General features: G+C 46.3%; 1 protein-coding gene across 1 annotated transcript in view; it reads left to right on the forward strand.

The window, feature by feature from the left end:
• Positions 1–797: 797 nt before the first annotated feature.
• The window catches only part of LOC123799687 (uncharacterized), a 34,744-nt gene continuing 15,700 nt past the window's right edge, over positions 798–19,841 (forward strand). The window contains 4 exon segments of the mRNA XM_045808850.2: positions 798–3,224; positions 13,309–13,492; positions 14,722–17,831; positions 17,833–17,989. Of these exon segments, the coding sequence (XP_045664806.2) occupies positions 3,019–3,224; positions 13,309–13,492; positions 14,722–17,831; positions 17,833–17,989 (3,657 nt within the window). The 5' untranslated portion in view covers positions 798–3,018.

Genomic DNA, 19,841 nt, shown 5'->3' on the forward strand with positions numbered 1-19,841 from the left:
GGTGGCTCAGTTGGTTAAGTGTCCGACTCTTGGTTTTGGCTCAGGTCATGATCTCAGGGTAGTGAGATTGAGCCCCGAGTCAGGCTCTGCAATCAGCCCTGCCCCCACCCACCCCTTCCCCCCAGCTCATGGGCCCGTGCTCTTGCTCTTTCTCTTTCAAATAAATAAATATAATCTTAATCTCTACACCCAATGTGGGGCTTGAACCTACAACCCCAAGATCAAAAGTTACATGCTCCCCCAAGTGAGCCAGCCAGGTGCCCCTTTTAGTATTTTTTTTTAAAGTTATTTTCTTGGCCTTTGCTTTTGGGATTATAATGTGCATCTTAACTTTAAAAAAAAAAGGGGGCGCCTGGGTGGCACAGCGGTTAAGCGTCTGCCTTCGGCTCAGGGCGTGATCCTGGCGTTATGGGATCGAGCCCCACATCAGGCTCCTCCGCTATGAGCCTGCTTCTTCCTCTCCAACTCCCCCTGCTTGTGTTCCTTCTCTCGCTGGCTATCTCTATCTCTGTCGAATAAATAAATAAAATCTTAAAAAAAAAAATTTGTCGCAACTTAATACTATTTTGATTCTGGTAAAATAATGAAAATTTGCTTTAATGTAGTTCTCTTCTCCCCTCCTTCATGCTTTTATTCTTGCAAATTCAACAATACAGTGTTATAATTGTTATTTTACATAATCTTATATTTTTAAATCTGTTAGGAGAAAAGAGAAAAATGTGTGTATGGTTTTGATAATTACTTATGTAAGTAACTTTACAGGAATTCTTCATTGCTCTCTGTTGATTTGAATTACCATCCAGTGCCACTGCCCTGTAGGCTGCGGGATAGTATGTCTTGTAATAGACATAGACTCTCCTGCCTCCGGGAAATCACTTTCACTGACAGTGATCCTGGGTGTTCTCATCCACTGCTCCAAACTTTGTGAGCCACTTTCAATGGCAATAGAGAAGCTACTGGTTCTTCTGGACCTCCCTCCCTGGCAGAACCCCATGTTGATGGCGTAGATGGAATCAGCTCCAGACTAGAATGTCATAGAGCGCCATGAAGCCCAGCGAGTGCTCAAGCACGAACGCTACTCTGATTGTTGTATGCCTTTGGTCAGTTTCCAAAGTGCTGAAATGGGTGTTTTAGGGCAATTTTGTCCCATCTTTATAGCTGCTTCTGGGGAAAAGGATTTGACAGTCTCCTCACTCAGCCATTACCAGAAGTCCTGCCTCAATCACTATCCCTCCCAACGATGTTGTAATTAATTCCTTGAACCACATTCCCTCCGTTTTAAATACCTAGAGTGGTTTCTGTTTTCCTGACCAGACACAACTCAAACACTCTGATCTTTAGGAACTTACTGAAAGTCCAGTAATTTGAATAGGAAATCGTTCTCAGAGATTTGGTACCATTCATATGCCCCAGTCTTCAATTTCTTCACTCATAAAGTGAACGTAATAACACTTACCCAATTAAATCGTTCTATGGCATCAGTGAGCTGATGTGTGGAAAACATCTGGGACACAATACAAATTAATACAAATTAAAATCTATTTTTCCTTTAGGTTAAGGCCCAATTCCTTTTATTGTTCCAAGAAATAGCCAGAATATTCCCTCAACAAATTCTTGTGAAAATCCACAGGAGGGAACTAGAAAGAAGCCAAGTTAATTAAACTGCCCAGTGATTCATTATCTGCCTTTTATTAGCCTTAGTGCCAAATTTCCTTTTCGTCCCCACAACAAAACTGTCCGAAGACTTGTAGTCGAGTTTTATTTTTATGACTGGATTGACTAAAACAAGTTAGCTTTTTTCTCATACTTGAATCTCGTTCTTATTCTTGTGAATAATACTGCAGAAACAACAGACCTTCCAGCACTCCATGCATAAATTATGGTGTTTGCTTGTTAGCAGTCCTGTCTGTGACGTCAGTAGCAGAGTCAGCTAACAGTTGCTGGGCGATGCCACAGTCTTGAACTGTAGTGTGGATGTAAATAGATTCCTGTTGCTAAAATAAAAAAAACCAAACAAACCCGAACTAGGTTTCTTACATTTAGAGTGAATTCAGGAGACTGCTCGTGGGCTTGGAGAGTGGAAAGTATCTTCCATCGAGGTAAGCAAAAATGTCCATGTTTTCCCCCCTTGTTGGCTCCCTATGTGTGGCTACACTCTTTTTTTTTTTTTTTAAAGATTTTATTTATTTATTCGACAGGATAGAGACAGCCAGCGAGAGAGGGAACACAAGCAGGGGGAGTGGGAGAGGAAGAAGCAGGCTCATAGCGGAGAAGCCTGATGTGGGGCTCGATCCCAGAACCCCGGGATCACGCCCTGAGCCGAAGGCAGACGCTTAACCGCTGTGCCACCCAGGTGCCCCGTGGCTACACTCTTGTAATCATTGATCCAACATTTCAGTATTGGAATTTTGTCCATTTGCCCACACAATGCTTGACATTTCTATGTACTATCCTCAAGTTGTCATTCAGCCTTGTATACTGCCAGGGAAAGGAAGTTGACTAACCCCCAAGTAATAGTACTCCTAGGATCTTTGAGAATTTTGATTTGAGATGCCCATTCAACCTAAGAGAGAACTTGCTCTTGCCCCATGGCTTTCACCCTTTGTTCTGAGAAGCTCCATAGAGTAAAAGTCAGGCAAAATTTCATTCTTCTCCTGTATGTATTCTACAAATAATGAAGACCTCAGTCATGTCTTCGTAATTAGATTAACCATCACTTAAACTGGTCTTTAGGGCACACGGTTTGCATGAGTGAGTCTGTTTTCCATCCTATTTGCCTTCTCTGAACGTGTCTCATGTGTCCTTCTTGTACTTTTTTTGCATGTTGCTGCTAAGCCACAATATATTGTATACTTGTAGTGTCCTGAAAATTACCCCCATTTAGCTCTTTAATACTTTGTAGATTTCTTTCCCATTGTAGAGGTAAAATTAGATGAACATCAAGTCAGAGAAATATTTATACATGTCAGTCGGCATGGGCTCAGACCACGTTATGCTTCTGTTCACAGACTGGAAGAGATGGAATCTTTCCTCTCGGAAGACATTGGCTCCATGATACAGAACAAGGCCATTGAGAGAATCATCTCCCCAATGACTGTTCAGCTTTGCCATCTGATCATCTCGATGGAGAGGAAAGACATGGAAAATGAAGTCTTTGCCTCTTTGGAGAAGATGGCAGAAGAATTGGCTCAAGCTAGCGAAGACTTTGTGCAAGTTGCCAAAAGGTAATAATTTCAAAGAATTCCGGCTCCTTTCCCAGACAAGATTGCAGCAGCAGGAGAGTGTGAACTGGAGCCTTGTTCTAGTCTCCTTAAATGCTTTGGAAAGAAGTCAGGTGGGAAAATAAATTGGTATAACATAAAGCAAACCTACTTCATATATTGTTACTTATTATTTAGCATGTACTTTTTTTTTTTTTTTTAAGATTTATTCATTTGAGAGAGAGAGAAAGAGGGGAGGGGCAGATGGAGAGGGAGAGAGAGAATCTCAGCATGGAGCCCAATGCGGGGTTCGATCTTATGACCCTGAGATCATGACCTGAGCCAAAACCGAGAGTCAGACACTTAACTGACTGAGCCACCCAGGCACTCTGGGGAGTACTTTCAATATACACACATTTCAGGATTAGTTTGGTTTCCCACTAAGAAGCAATTATATGTCCCATCAGAAGGTTTCTAGATTCCTTCTTCTTTCACAGATTATTTTGCATGGCAGAGATAAGAATTTTCAGAGTTGTCTAAACATGATTTTCATTATCTGTCATTCCTTATCTGCACTGGTCCTGATTATTAGCAAGCCTGCATGCAAATTATTTCCACATTAAATTTAGTTCCAGGGACTGTATAAAAAGGCCCAGTTGGAACAACAAAACTGAACTCTGTGAATGAAACAGAGTTGAATACTACAACAAAGTTTTACATTTTCACTGCCCCAAACTTAACAGAAGTGCAGCAGCTAGACTGCCTGTGTTTGAAAGGCAGCCCCAGCCACTTGCTGGTTGTCTGGCCATGGCTAACTTCTGAAATCCCTGGGTGCCTCATCTGTGAAGGTAGAGGTAATAACCAAACCTCCCTCATAGGACTGTCATCAGTGTACGAGAATAATCTGCATAAGTCACTGAGCACAGTGCCTAGCATATGATAGCTAATAAATGATTGCTTCAGATCTTTAAAATAAGAAAAGGTCTCATAAGTATTCCTCTTTTTTAAAAAAAGATTTTATTTATTTATTTGAGAGGGAGAGAAGGTGAGTAAGAAAGGGAGAGAATCCCAAGCAGACTCCTCGGCCCAGGGCTGGATCTCACAACCCCGAGATCATGACCTGAGCAGAAGCCAAGAATTGGACGCTTAACCGACTAAGCCACTCAGGTGCCCCAATATTCCTCTCTTTCAGCCAGCAAGTATTTATTGACCACGTAGTGAGCTGTCAGGTACTATTCTAAGTGCTGAAGTGGAGCAGTGAGTAAGATGTTCACAGTTCCTGCCTTCAGGAGCAGTGGAGCAAACAGAAAAGAAAAACATATAACTACATCAACAAGGAAAAAACAAATATGTAAATAGGAAAGTGGGAAAAGTACAGATATTTCCCTGAAGAAGAAATTTAAATGAATTTTAAAAAATGAAAAATATATTAAATCTTAGACTCAGTAATTCTATTTATTTATTTATTTATTTATTTATTTATTTATTTATTTATTTATGAGAGAGAGAGAGAGAGAATCTTAAGTAGGCTCCATGTTCAGCACAGAACCCAACACGGGGCTCAATCCCGTAACCCTGAGATCATGACCTGAGCTGAAACCAAGAGTCAGACATTTAACCAACGGAGCCACCCATGCGCCCCTAGACCCAGTAATTGTTTTACCAAACAATTTAGCAAACAAAATCCAAATTACAATGGTAAGATACTATTTTTCCGGCCCCACGTAATTAAAAATTGTGACCAAGTAGAAACAAGCTAAATGTACTAGTCCAGTAAAGCATGATATAACTTTATGGTGAAATGTAAAATACAAAATAGATGCTGAAAATGTTGATAAACATTTGTTAATTAGGGGAAGTTTGTAGCATTGTTTTACGTGGAGAAGCAGGCTACCAAACCAAAATTTTAAGCTGGTATAGAGCTAGAATTGATACAGACTGAGCATGCAACTGTCATAACAACCGTTCCAGGCAAGGCTCATGAGTGGATGCTAAAATTGGTGGGCAAAGTTTTACCAGGAGCAAGATATTTCTGTTGCCTCCAGGCATTTTCTGGCAGAGTTTTTGTTAACTACAAAGGGGAAAGTAGTAGTTTTAAGGAAGAGAAGCCTGGCAGATGTCACCCTGGCCGAGTAATCAGAGTTAACATCATTATTATTGGGAGAAAAACACGATGTCCCCGCTGATGTGATGCACTGAGCTCACAGCATCATTGCGGTGGAATTACTTCCCAAAATGTATAATGAGAATCTATTAATAAAACAGACAAACCCAAGCTGAGGGACTTTCTACGAATAACTGGCTTGTACTCTTCATAAAATGTCAAGAGTCAAGACAGAAAGTCTCAGGAACTGTTCCAGAGTAAAAGAGACTGAGGGGACCTGGATTCGTTTCCTGCGGGGGCTCTCAGAGGTATCACCAGCTTAGGGACCTAAAACAACACAAATGTATTGTCTCACAGCCTTGCAGGTTGGAAGTTGGTGGGCTTGGCTGGTTCCTCTGTTTTGGGTCTCACAAGCCCAAATTGAGGTGTCTGTGGACCGGGGTCTTATGCAGAGGCTCTGGGAAGAATCCACTTCCAGACTATTCAGGGCATTGGCCAAATCCAGTTCCTTATGCTGATGGGACTGAGGAATCCATTTCCTTGCTGGCTCTCAGCCAGAAGCTGGTGTCTGCCCTTCAGGGCTGCCTGCCTTCCATGTGGTCCCTCCAGCCATGGCAGGTCAAGTTGCTCTCATACTTCACACTTCTCTGACTTCTCCATCTGCCTTCTTCTATTTTTAAAGGCTCATGTGGGTGCCCTGGACCCACCTGGGTAGCTCAGGATACTCTCCCAGTTTTGAGATCAGCGGATTATTAACCTTAGTTCCTTCCGCAAAGCCCCTTCACAGTAGTACCAGATTAACATTTGATTGACTAGCCAGGGGATAGGGAATTTGGGGGCGGGGGGGTGCGTTTAGAATTGCCCACCACAGGACCTGACAGTTAAATTTAAGGCGTGTTCTCAGACGGGGGACAACTAGCAAAATTTGAATATTGACTTTGGATTAGATAAGAACATGGTATCAAGGTTTAATTCCCTGATTTTGATGATTGTCCTGGAGGTTTGAAAGTTAATGTCCTTGTTCTTAGGGAACACACATTGAATCATTTTGGGCTAAAGGAGCATGGTATCCAGAACTTTCTCTACATACATCACGCGTGCACACATACACAAAGAGAAAAAGAGAAGATAAAACAAATGTGGCAAAATGAGAACAGTGAGTGACCCTGGTTGAAGGATATATTGGAGTTCGTCGTATAATTTTTGCAACTTTTTGGCAAGTTTGCAATTATACGAAAATGAAAAATTACAAAAATATTCTTAAAAAACACCCATGCTCAAAAGTTAAGTGAATTAGAAACAAAGAGGATCCAAAACTGTACATGAGCCCTCAAAAAATGAAAAATGGAATTACCATGTGATCTCGCAATTCCTCTCCTGGGTATATACCCAAAAGAATTGAAAGCCTAGACTCTACCAGATATTTGTACACTTGTGTTCATACTGGCAATATTTTCAGTAGCCAAAATGTAGAAGTAACCCATGGGTCCATCCATGGATGAACGCATAAACAAAAACGTGGTGTACCTATCCAGCAGAATATTGATGAATCTTGAGGACATTACGTTAAGCGACATAAGTTAGTCACAAAAAGTCAAATACTGTGTGATTCCACTAAGATGAGCTACTTAGAGTAGTCACATTCACAGAGACAGAAAGAATGACGGTTGCCCAGGGAATAAGCAGGAATAAGGAGAGATGGGGAGTCAGTGCTGAATGGGTACAGAGTTTCAGTTTGGGGAGATGAAAAAGTTCTGGAGATGGATGGTGGGGATGTTTGCACAACAGTGTGAATGTACTTAATGCTACTATAATGGTACACTTAAAAATGGGTAAGCTGGTAAATTTTGTTATATTTGTTATATATTTGTATACATTTGTTATGTATATTTCAAATATATACATTTGTTGCATATATTTTAACGCACACATAAAAAAAATATGGAGCCAGGGACTGTATGTGATGTGATTCCAATTATGTAAAAAGAAAAAAATTGACAGAAAGAAACTTGCCAGAATATTTGTAACAACGTACTTAAGTGTTTTATAGTAATTTAATACTCTTTTGTACATTCTAAGCTTTTTAACGCAATGCATTTGTACCCACAGAAAAAGCACACAAAATTTTGAGAGTAGGTAAACGTCTTTTTTATCTGTTACAGTGTGAATGCCTTTGTTGTATTGTCTGTTCCGGGCATATAAACTATTTATAAAGAGAATTAACGATGCTCATGACCATGGGAAATGGTCCAGCTCGCCAATCAGGACAATACTGCAAGTAATTCATATTCTGACTTGGGTTTGGCTCCATTGGCTTTCAGGGCAGCTCCTTGAGCACGTCTCAAGATAGGCCAAATGGAGGCAATCAGCACAAAACGTGTAAGTGTTTGGCTGGCAAGTTCCCCTGTCTCTCTCTGCTGGGTAAGCTCTCAGGAAGCCTGAAGGAACTTGCCGCATCAGCGGACTAGTGTTGGCAGCGAGACAGGGCTTCAGAGAAGACCCCACAAGAAGAGGTCAATGCAAGTATATGTTTCCTTTTGCTTAAAAATGTATCTTATGACAAAATTTAGAAAATATGAGTGTGATGAGGAAGAAAATAACTGCCCACAAGCCTACTGCCCAAAGATAACTACTGTGAACATCGTGATACATACTGATGACGGGTAGTTTCCCTTTCTCCCTCTCCTTCGCATTCCCTCTTCCCATCCTATTTCCTTTCCCCATCCCTCCCTTATCCTGTGTAAGTCTGTCTATCTGTCTATCTATCTATCATCTATCATCTATCGATCTCATACTGGTATCTCCAGTTCCAAACTAACACAAGGTCCTTCCTTACCTTCCCCTTTCCTTATTTGTAGCTTCCTTCTCCAACCGTGAGAATCCTGGCTCCACTATCCACAGTATGTCCACTTACCTGTTCAACCCTGGAGTACACATAAAAGAGTTGCAAACTTAACCTGTAACCATAGGCGAAACAAATTGACTAACTAGAGAGCAGTATTTGCGTGTAGTTCTGACCCTATCCAGGAAAAATACTGTTCTCCAAAGTTACTTAGGTTAGCTCTTTTCTTCCCCATCCCTTTCAGAGTTGTTGGTTACCCACTTGTAGTCATACTAGTTTTGTACTGTTGCATTACAAATTGCCACGGTCTGAAACAGCACAGATTTATTATCTCACAGTGTCTGTGGGTCGGGAGCTGCTCCATTGCTTTGGGTCTCAGCAGACCGGGTGAGCCGTGTGGTGCAGATGACAGCTGGGGCTGCAATATCTGGGGCTTGAGTCCCTTTTCCAAGCTCACTGGTTGTTGGTAGAATTGTTCCTTAGGGCTGCAGAACTGAGACCCTGACATGTGGTCCTCTCCACAATGTGGCAGTTTGTTTCTTCAAGGCCAACCAGAGAGTGTCCTTGCGGCTTCAAATCTGTCTCTTCAAGACGGACCCGCACACCCTCTTTTGAAGGCTCACCTGGTTTGGTCAGGCCCACCCAAGATATCCCTCTTTTGATTAACTCAAGCCAACTGATTAGAGACCCTAATTACATCTGAAAAAAAATCTCCTTTTCCATATATCATAACTTGATCACAGAATAACATCCCATCCTATTTGTAGGTCCCACCCACATGCAAGGGGAGGCCATTATACAGGTGTGTGCACCACCAGATGAGAATTTTGGGGCCATCTTAGAATTCTGACAACTTTATTAACAGTTAGATTCATTTGTTCCTTTTCATATTTCATTTTGGGGTTCTCCCCCACATGCCAGTTGATTTTAACACAGGTATTTTCTCAGTCAGTTAAGCATCTAACTTTTGATCACAGCTCAGGTCTTGATCTCAGGGTTGTGAGTTCAAGCCCCATGTGGGGCTCCACACTGGGCACAAGGGGTAGCACACCGTAGACATTGTTTGTCCTCTGATTACTTTACTAACAGTATATCGTGGAGATCACACATACCACTTCATAGAAATTTCCTTTGCTTTTTTATATAATTGCGTAACACTCCACTGTGTGTGAGTATGTCATCATTTATTTAACCACTTTCCTATGAGTGGGGGTTTAGGTGGTTCTCAATATTTGAAATTACAAACAATCTGGCAATGAATAACTTTGTGCATGTTTACTTTCATATTGTTGGAGGTGGTAGTTTCCTGATAGTGACATTGCTGGGTTAAAATATATTACATATTATATAGTAAATATATTGAAAAATATAATAGGTTTTTAAAAAAGATTTCATTCATTTGCCAGAGAAAGAGAGAGAGAGAACACAAGCAGGGGGAACAACAGGCAGAGGGAGAAGCAGGCTCCCCGCTGAGCAAGGAGCCAGATCTGGGACTCGATTCCAGGACCCTGGGATCATGACCTGAGCCAAAGGCAGACGCTGAACTGACTGAGCCACCCAGGCGTCCCTATATAATAGGTTTTTAACCTTTGTAATATATTTTGGGCTCTATCATTAACCCAATATTCACATACATTGTTAAGTAGGTAACAGCAAAGTGTACAATGCAAAGTTATATTATCAGGTTTATAAACATTTAGTATATTATATATCCTAAAGTTATTAGCTTTTTGTCATATATATTGAAAATATCTTCTCCCAGTTTGCCATGCCATTTGACTTAAAAAAATTTATTTTCCCATGCAAATTAAAAATTTTTTTATGTAGTTACATTTATCGACCTATTTTTTTTATTGCCTTTGAAATTTGAATCATAGTTACAAAGGTTTCCCTATACCAAAATTAAGAGGCATTCATTGGTGTTTCCTTCTAATACTTATATGGTTTGACTTCACATTAGATTCCGTAATCCATTCAGAGTTCAATCTTGTATGTATCTTGAAATAGCAATCTAACTATATTTTTCCATATGGCTATTCAGTTGTCCCAGCACTATTTATTATAAAGTCTATCTTTACCCAAATAATTTGAGCCACCTTTAATTTTTTTATGTGGGGGATAATTTTTAAAAATTAACTACAGTACGTTATGAATGAAAAATTTTAGTGTTTCTATGTAGTATTGTCTTCTAGAGAAAGTTTAATTTGTTCTGGTGCGCAATTAATGTAGGGAAAGGTCATGCGTATCCAATCAAAGCCTTGAGATGATTCAAGACTAATTTCACTCTTTGTAAGAAGATACTTATTTCCGGCTTGTTCTTGCTCCCGGGTGTAGTCTTTTGGGCTCTCTGCTGAAATCCTGGGGTGTTCATCAGGTTCCCCTCACATCGACAAGACCCAAACTCTAATTTTTGTTTTCTCAGAAATCGTGTTATAGCTGCCATTTTGTACATGGCTTTTCCACCTTTTGTCCTGTGTTCCTCAGGGATAAGTCCCGGCTGTCGTGGCTGTTCTCTGGGTTTAATAAACTATTTTATCCATCTTTTAAACTGTTCTTAGTGACCAGTTTAGTCTGATACACTTGCAGTTTGAAGCAGAAATTTGAGAATGTTTACAGTTATGACTCCGATCATGATCTGAAAGATCGTCAATAATATCATTCAAACCAGAGAGTAAAAGCAGAAAGATAGAAACCAGGCATGAAGAAACAGTAGAATTGGAGGACAGGTCCAGGAGACCCAGTTTGCAAATAATGGGGCTTCTAGAAGGAGAAAAATGAAGACCGAGGAGAAGGAAAACTGAAACCAATAATAGGAGAAAGCCAAATCTGTACAGACCCAAATCTGTACATAAAAGCTGCTCCCTCAGTTCTCGAGGAGACTGTGGAGAAAAGAGACACCTAAAGCCTCTGCTGGTAAAATTCCTGAATTCTAAGTGCTTTCAGACAGAGGAAAAACGAGTTACTCGCAAAATAAAATCAGACTGGTAACAAATAGACCGTACTTGGAGTTCTCACCTGTACCTGTGGAGTCCAGAAGGTGCTGGAATTGGCTCTATGGGCAGCTGAGAGGAAAGGAACGCCACAAAGAATGGCCACCTGCCATTATAGTGCCCCCCGCCAGCACAGGAAGGACATAACAGTGCAGATGTGCAAGGATGTGGTGACTGTTACCACCATGTACCCCAATTCCAGAAACCAAGAAAATTAAAAAAAAAAAAAAAGATTAACAACACTAACCCGCAAACAGAAACCAGAGACCTCAAGGTAAGGGAAGATGAAGAAGCAAAGAACTTTGTACAGGACAATAGTATCGCATCTTGGAATGCTTGATGGTACAATTCTTGGAAGAGAAAATGCAATGCTAAGGGAAATTCCAACTGCAGCTTCAAATGAATAACGTTAGACTATGTCAGCCGACTCTGAAAGCAGGGATGGGAGTGGGGGGTGAGGGGAAGACAGGAACATGGTCCTCAGGTCTCAAGGAAGAGGGAGGAGCGTGGGGAAGCCCAGCAGGTCATGACAGGGTGCCTACTGACCTTCTCTGTGTGAAGCACCTTGGACTCAAGCTGGTATTGGGATGTAGCCATTTAAATCGCCTTAACACAGTGCTCCACAGCCTCATTTCACATAGACAGCCCTGGTGTGTGACAGATTTGTTTCTCTTCCCTCCTTTTAACATGAAGAAATGGAAATCCCAAGAGGTCAGGCTGCATGGGGGAAGGTCCCAGCTCTGCAACTGAACAGCTGACAGGATGTGGCGAGTCCTATTTATGGGCTGAGCGGACTGCATGTCAACCTCGGCTGATGAGCACATTCTCCGCAAGGAGTTAAAAGTGAAGTAAGGGAAGGAGACAGCTGCCACACATTCCTCACCCCTCATGTTTCAGCATTTCGCCATGCTGGGTTGTTTGGTTTCTGTCGTTCTGCACAAGGGGGAACTCTAGGGATATTTCTGACAAGGGTAGCTGGGATGTTTGGAGCAAGCTGGGATGAGGGGCTTTGAAATTGGCTGCCACTACGTAAGGGACCAAAAGCTGAGAGGAGAGTCTCAGTGATTACTCCAGCTGGCACTCCTGTGTCCTCTCAGCCTACAATTCCGAAGGCACAGAGCTCAGCTTCATTTGCAAAGAATAATCGTAAGGGGGCCGGAGGACTTGGGACTTTTCTTGTTCTGTTTTGTGTAATTAGGAATTACTGTTGAAAGGGGAATGTTTGCATCACATGAAAACAGTTGCTGTGGACAGCTGTGTTCATGGAAATGGATTTTTGTTACGCAAAACCTCTCCTCTTGATAACATGGATTGAAATGAGATTCTAGGTATTTCTTTCTTACAAAAACAGGCTTTTTGTTTTTTGTAGTAATTATACATGTTCATTGCAGAGAAAATGAGAGGAATTCAAAAAGGAATGAAGCATATTTTTATTTTTAAAGGTTTTATTTGTTTATTTGTCAGAGAAAGAGAGCATAAGCAGGGGAAGTGGCAAGCAGAGGGAGAGGGAGAAGCAGGCTCCCCACTGAGCAAGGAGCCCAATGTGGGACTCGATCCCAGGACCCTGGGATCATGACCTGAGCTGAAGGCAGGAACTTAACTGACTGAGCCACCCAGGCATCCCAATGAAGCATATTTTTAAATGCCAAGCTATAACCACAGTTTAATGATTATTCATCTAGATAGTTCTCTATGTAGATATGTACGTAAGTGAAAACAAAAGATCTTGCCATACATGCTACTTTATAATTTGGTTTTATTTACTTACATTATGTCTTGGAGAGGCTTTTATCACCATAAATACAGACCTACCTTGCCATTTTATTATTTTTATTTTTAATTTTTAAAGATTTTATTTATGTATTTATTTGACAGAGAGAGAGACAGACAGCGAGAGAGGGAACACAAGCAGGGGGAGTGGGAGAGGAAGAAGCAGGCTCCCAGCAAAGAAGCCTCATGTGGGGCTTGATCCCAGGACTCTGGGATCACGCCCTGAGCTGAAGGCAGACGCTTAACAACTGAGCCACCCAGGCGCCCCTACCTTGCCATTTTAAGGACTTCATAGTTCTCTGTAAATTCAATGTATCATAATTTCCTTATGGGATGTTTCTTTTTTGTATCGTTCCATTCATGGATGTGTTGGTAATGCTGAATGAAAATGTGTCTGTCCAGGCTGGCAAGAGACTCTGAGGAGGAGTGGCTCTGGGAGGAAATGGGGCCTACTGCTGAGTCTCTGATCCTGTCTGGGAGGAACATCATGCTGGCAGCTCAGAAGCTCCATCTTCAGCCAGAATGTCAAAGACACCAGGAGGAGCTAGTAACTACAGCTCAGCAGATCCTGGTGGATACCACAAAGGTGAGGCTGATATTAGACCTGGTTAGCTGGTTAGTAGGACATAGCTCATTGCAAGGAAGCATGAACTGGGCAGGTCATTCCTAGAGTGGATGCCCTTTGCAGAGAGATCCCCTGCCCAAGCTCCCAGCAAGAGCACAGCACAGACTTCATTACCAATTTAATAAATACTAAATGTGGAAGATGCCATAGGGAGCCGGTAGACCTACTAAATTAGGGTCTATGGTCTTAAACCCGCATGTGCCCCCCTCATCCCCCACACCTGGCTTATCAACGCCCAATAAAAAGGTGTCACCGAGGGGTTCATTGTTCATCTGGCTCATGGCCAGGAGCTGTTGGGGAGAGTCTGCTGAAACGCCTGCAAGCCTTAGCTTATTTGGCAAATCTGGCTCCAAAATGAAAGCTCTGCTGGAAGGATCTCCAGGGGGGTGGGGGGGGGGCGAGGTAGACCCTCTTGGCCTCCAAATACTCCCCATTTTCCTGACATTCCGCCCAATGGCACAACTTTTGTCGGTTGGGGCATTGCTCCCTAATAGGATCTATATGTATTAAATATTACAATATTATTAACGTTCCTCATTAAACTTTAACAGTGTGGGTTATTGTGGGAGGATGGTGTTGGCAACTTAACAGATCCTCATTAAAGTGAGACTGGAAATGGGGAGACGTGAGAGACAAAGCCAGAGGGTTTTGGGCACCTGCTGATGAAAGGAGAAGAGGGGAAGAAGGGCAGGCTCTTGGAAGTGTTTGGGTACCAGCTCTGTGGCAGGGGATGGATAAAGCCATCCAGGATGGGCAGAATCGGGCGAGGAAAGATAAAGACACTTCCTGGACAGGCCATCTCGCCAGCCCCCATCATCCTCATCCAAATAGTAAGTCCCTCCTAATCACTTTTTCCTTAGTTATGTGTCCTTTACCAGATAGAGAGTTGACTGCTCCTCTTCTAACCTGGAGATGTCCACTCCAAACCCAAGTAGGACCTCACATTAAATGTAGCTCAAATTTAGGAAGCCTCACATTTTCAGTCAAGCCAAATGTTTACTTTAAAGGTCACTCCTACATAACTTGTTTTGTTTTGTTTGGGACCTGAGATTCTATACTCTTTAGCCTTGGGATGTTGGCGGGAACGTCTATTCCTAAAACTGGGGGAGGGAAGCAGGTGCCGTTGTTTGCTATCGCTCTTGGAACGTGCCAGCATTTTCAAGCTTCTCCCCCTCTGGCTGTCCGAACAGGTCCTGCTCTTTGAAGACGCGGCGACGGCGAGGAAGACGGCGCGGGCGGCGGGGTGGTGCCTGACCTGCCTGGATGCGCTGGAAGCCACGGAAGACGCGGCCTCGCTGCGCGGCCCCTTCGCGGACCTGGCCTCGGCGCTGCTCCGCCTGGGCGGCCTGATCGCGCGCGGGCCCGGGGAGCGCCTGGGCCACGCCCGGCGCCTGCTGCGAGGCTGTGTGCCCGCCCTGCTCGAGGCCGCCCGCGGCCACCTGCAGCGTCCGCGCGACCCGCAGCTGGCCGCTTCCCGGCGCCACACTTTGGCCCAGACCAGGAAGAGCCTGGGCGAGGTGCTGGCGCAGCTGGAGCCCAGCGCCGCGGCCCCTGCCGGCCGCTCGCGGGCGGGCGCGCTCACCTGGCGCCTGCGGCGGCTGCGCGCGCTGCTGGCGGCGCCCGAGCCCGAGCGCCTGCGCGACGGCGCTCTGGATGCGCTGCTGGCCGCCGTGGTGTGGCACTGCATGCGCCTGGCCGTCTGCTCCGCGCCGCTCGACAGGCTGCGCCTGGTGGCCCGCTGCGGCCGGCTGCTGCAGCTGCGGGGCGCCCGGCGCCTGCGTCGCATCAACGGACCTCCGGCCGGGAGCCTGGAGCCGGGGCAGGAGTGCGCGGCGCTGCAGGCCGCCACCAACGCCCTCGCCCAGGGAGTCCGGGCCGGGCTGCTGCGCCAGATCCTGGACACGTTCACCGACACGCAAAGTCCCCTTCAAAGACTGGTCCAGGCCGCCTTGGCCACTCGCCCAGTCGGCTCCCCGTGCAATGGCGAGGCCTTGTCAGAGAAACTCCAGCTTTTCCTTGCTGCTTTCCGTGACCAGGCCAAGCAGATGCTGAGAGTGGCTCACTTGGTCTTGGTTTGCTGCCCCCGACAACAAACTGGCGAAGACATGGAGGTCACCATGGCAGGCCTTTGGGCGCTTGTGGTCAGAGTGCAACAACTTTTTTCACAAAGCCCTCAAGGGTCTGATCTGGACTGGAGCCCTGCCGCCTTGCAGGCCCTGCTTCAGGCATGGACCAGGGCATCTGAAGGCCTGTTGGCATGTTTCGATGACGTTCTCCATATTCCTGAGTTCCTGACTGTGTCCATTCAGGAAATGATCAACCACGTGGACTTCTTTACATGGGCTTTGAGGAGTGGAGATTCTGGAGAGCTTCCCCGACTCGTGGCATATTTACAGGGTCGAGCCACACACATAGCGCAGGTGATGAGCAGGTATGTGGACCAACATCGAGATCCCGTTTTCCGGAATGGCCTGAGAGTCCTGATCCAGCAGCTGGAGCAGTCTTCACTGTTCTTGACTGCAGCTGCTGAGTGCTGTTCAGGTGGGCACAGCACTCAGGACACAGATGTATTTCTAACCATGGCAAAACATCTGATCTCCTCAGCCCAGAGCATCCAAGAGGGGCTGGATGGGACTAACCACCCAGATATCCTCAGCCCTCTTCGGGACCAGGTCCAAAGGGTTGACACTGCTAAGGGACGACCTAATTTTTTTCTCCCCAGCCTTCAGGACTCTACAGCTCCTGCACTGAAACACCAAGGGGAAGCTGGGGTGGAGAAAAGCAAGTCCGGTACCTCCTCTCCACTGAGGGACAATCTTTCCTGCCCCTTGATTCCTGACATCCATCCACAGAGGAGGGACTCTCCACCACCAGCCACCAGCCAACTCAACCTTGCTGCAGAGAGCCAGAGCCACCAGGCAGTGACCTCAGCTAACACCAACTTGCAGGAGCAGGATGCAGCCGTGGATGGACCTCAGGAGGCCCTGGCTGGGGAGGGGCCGCTGGGGTCAGAGAGGATGCTTGGACTCCAAGAAATCCCAACACTAGCACCTTCTGTTATTGACCTAGCGAGGGAGATAGCACACTGCACAACTGCTAGAAGCAATGGGCTTCTGGAAGTGACTCTCCAGCTGTCTGGGAGACTCAGGGAAACCGGCCAGGGTTTGGTGGCCAGGGCTGGTGACTGGTACCCTCTGTGTCAGCAGCTGTTTTGTCACAGCCCAGCAGTGGATCTTCCAGGGAACATGGCAGCGTTCATGGAGCTGCAGCAGAACTTAGCCTCAGTGGTTCAACTAGCAGCCAAAAGTGGGCCTGTGGATTGGGATAAGCAGGACCCTGCCTCCACTGGGCATCCAGAAGCACTTTTACAAATGCAAGGCAGATTGGAGGAGGTGGAGACCCATTCTAAACAGCTGTTGGACAAGATTCTGGCTTCTGAAGGCCTCCAAGCCCCTGAGTCATGGGAGGAGAGCATTGAGGGTGGGTGCCTTCTATGGTCAGTGGCTGTCCAAGGCCTACTTCAGTGCATGAAGGGACTCAGCAGGAAACAAAGCCTGTTCTTACTGCCCCTGCAACAGGCCGTGAAGGACCAGCAGGGACTGCAGGAAGGGTTGGCCCAGGCAGCAGATGGTTCTCAGAGGCTACAAGAGGCTGCCAGGCTCTCTAGCCTCCTGTGCGGGGATGTGCAGGTAAAAGGTGAGGTCTCCTTTTTGTGCAGGGAAATGCACGTGCTCACAGATGCTCTGCTGGATGTGGCAGAAATCCTGGCCTCCTCCCCCAAACCATCTCCCAGCCTGTCCACACGCTTTGAACTTCTCTGCTTGGAGCTCTCCTTTCGAGCCAAGGCCCTGACTGGCCACCTCAGCATCATCAATGCTGACTATGAACGTGCCTTCCAAGATGCCTTCTGTCCAAGGCTCCCTGTCTGTAAAGAACCTCAGACCAGGCCAGAAAGCTCCCTGGAAAGAATGGTGTCTGGTATCCAAGCTGCACAGGGAATCGTGGCAGGAAGTCAGGAGTCTGGGCCCTGCCAGAAAGACCTTTTTATGGCTCTGGAGAGCATTCTCGTCCTCACCAAGGAGGTGGCCCAGAGGGTCCCAGTGCTCCAAGAACACCCAGAGGAGTGGAGAATGCACACCCTGGACTGGCTTCAGTGGGAGTGGGCAGCCAAGGCTCATCATGCCATGGCCCAGCTCCAGGCCTGGAAGGGTGGTCACACCAAGGCCTGGAGACTCCTGGCCCAGTGCCTGAAGCCCAGTGAGGAGACAGCGGTGATGAAACCCAGGGATGAACAGAACCCTGCCCCGGCTCCACTGTGAGGAGCATGCATCAGAAGCTGTTGCAGGGAGCAGTGTGGATTCTCAGGGTGCTGCCCCCCAAAACAGCCCAGGGAGCTCAGTAGGGACCTGTGCGGCTGACCCAGCCATTTTTGGGACAATCACGGCAGACCTGGACACGGTAGGGCAGTCAGCATCTTTACTCCTCCCCCACCACAGCCCTCTTTCTAGTAACCAAAGGCCATTGCCAAGTTCCAGAAAAAGCTGTCTTGGTGCCCATGTGTGTAATTCACATCTGGCCGGCAGCACAGTGAAGCCTTTGGGAGTCTGAGATCAGGAATCACACTGCTCGGGGCTGTGCCTGCCTCTAGCATGCCCTAGCTCTGAGATCTCAGTGACACTTCTGAGCTATGTTGGGCTTCAAGATTCTAGTCTAGGAAATGGGAACATGGATACTCTTCTGGCAGAGGGTAATGAAAGCTTCCGTGTAAAGTACTCACACTTGCCTGGACGTACATGGAACGTGTCCTCTAAGTGGTGGCTGTCATTATTGACATCTGCGAAGGTTTTCCCGTTGCCTCGGCAGGAAGTGGTTCCCCTTGCTGTGACCGACAGCACCCCTCCTGTGGGTGAGGCTGCCTCATGCCACCTCGACCTCTGTGATGTTACTCCCTGCCCCGATCGAGATTCTTTTGTCGGCAAATGGCAGGGCTCCAACTGGAAGCAGCCTAGGCAAAAAGGAAGATTTATTGGAAGGGTCCTGGGTGTGTTGAACACCTTCCACCCATAGTCCTTTCCTTCCGGGGCACCAGACAGGACAGTCAGCCATGGGGGCGCCCAAACATTTGATTTACTTACACCAGCCGTGACCAAAGTCAGTGGGAGGTACAGTAGGTTGGCAGTGCCCAAGAAATTCCCCAGCAGGCATGCTCAGCTCAGAGTTTTATGCACAACTTTGTCTATCCCGTTCATGACCTTATGCTTGGCTTCCCAAACCCTTCCCTGGGCCTTCTCCCAAGGCAAAGCTGACCAGACCGTGTGCCTCCAACCCCTTACTCTATTTCCTTTTTCTCCCCAAAAGGTCATAACGATGGTAGGGGACCCTCTTCCCAAAGTGGCTGGGAGGAGAGCAGGCACAGTGCCTTTCCCCCAAAGCGTAAGGCCTCTTGCCTCAGATTCCAGCTGTCCTCTAGGCTCACCTTGCTCCGTGGCTGTCGGTCTCACGAAGTCGATATCGTGCAGGCTCCTCCTTATCTGTTTCTCTGTACGGTCTTTCTGACACTTACTTGATGCCACCTCCTGACATTCTCTTTCTATTAGTTTCCCTGATGCAGCCCCTTCTCGTCAAAACCTCCTGTCAGAAGCATTTCGCACAACTGTGCCAGGGCGGGGAGGCTGGCCGCCCAGGTCTGACGCCCGGGATGGCGAGAACAGCAAGCCCGTTCAGCCTTCATCGCCACTCCTGTCCATGAAGGGGCATCATCTCTCCAGTTGGAGGCTGGTTTCCCCTGGGTGAAGGGCCAGGCCTCACGTTCCGCGGTTCCTATCCTGGAGGAAGCACTGTCCTAGCCACATCATCCCAATAGGGACAGTGGCTCTGCCTCGAGGGCCCACCCCCCGATGTGAGGGACTGCAGAAAAGGGAGAACCCCCATCCATGGTACCTGCTCCACTGTCCCACTCCCTGGGGCTCCTGGGGGACGGAGACACACCTTCCGTCCAGCCCAGAACAGCACCTCGAACAGTGAGCCCCTGCCAGCACCTGCTGAGGGAGGACGTGGGTTTGGGAAGGGGCTCATGCATCTTCCAGGCACTGGGAAGTCACAAGTGGAAGTTCTTTATTCCCGGTAAGGGGATCTCCACACACAGTGCTAGGCCTTTTCCCTCACCGAAGAGCCTGGAGACACATCTGGCTTTGGATGCTTGAAGTCCCTGACAGTTGAATGTGGGACATGAGTTGAAAAGAATATTTCCTCCTTTCTTAACCCTTGACTCAAGGACCCCGAATCGCACATTTGCCGTTTTTGCCCTTGT

This window comes from Ursus americanus, chromosome 7 (genome assembly GCF_024610735.1).
Source record: "Ursus americanus isolate L20-20 chromosome 7, mUrsAme1.1.p, whole genome shotgun sequence".
In the NCBI taxonomy this organism is placed as follows: Eukaryota; Metazoa; Chordata; class Mammalia; order Carnivora; family Ursidae; genus Ursus; species Ursus americanus.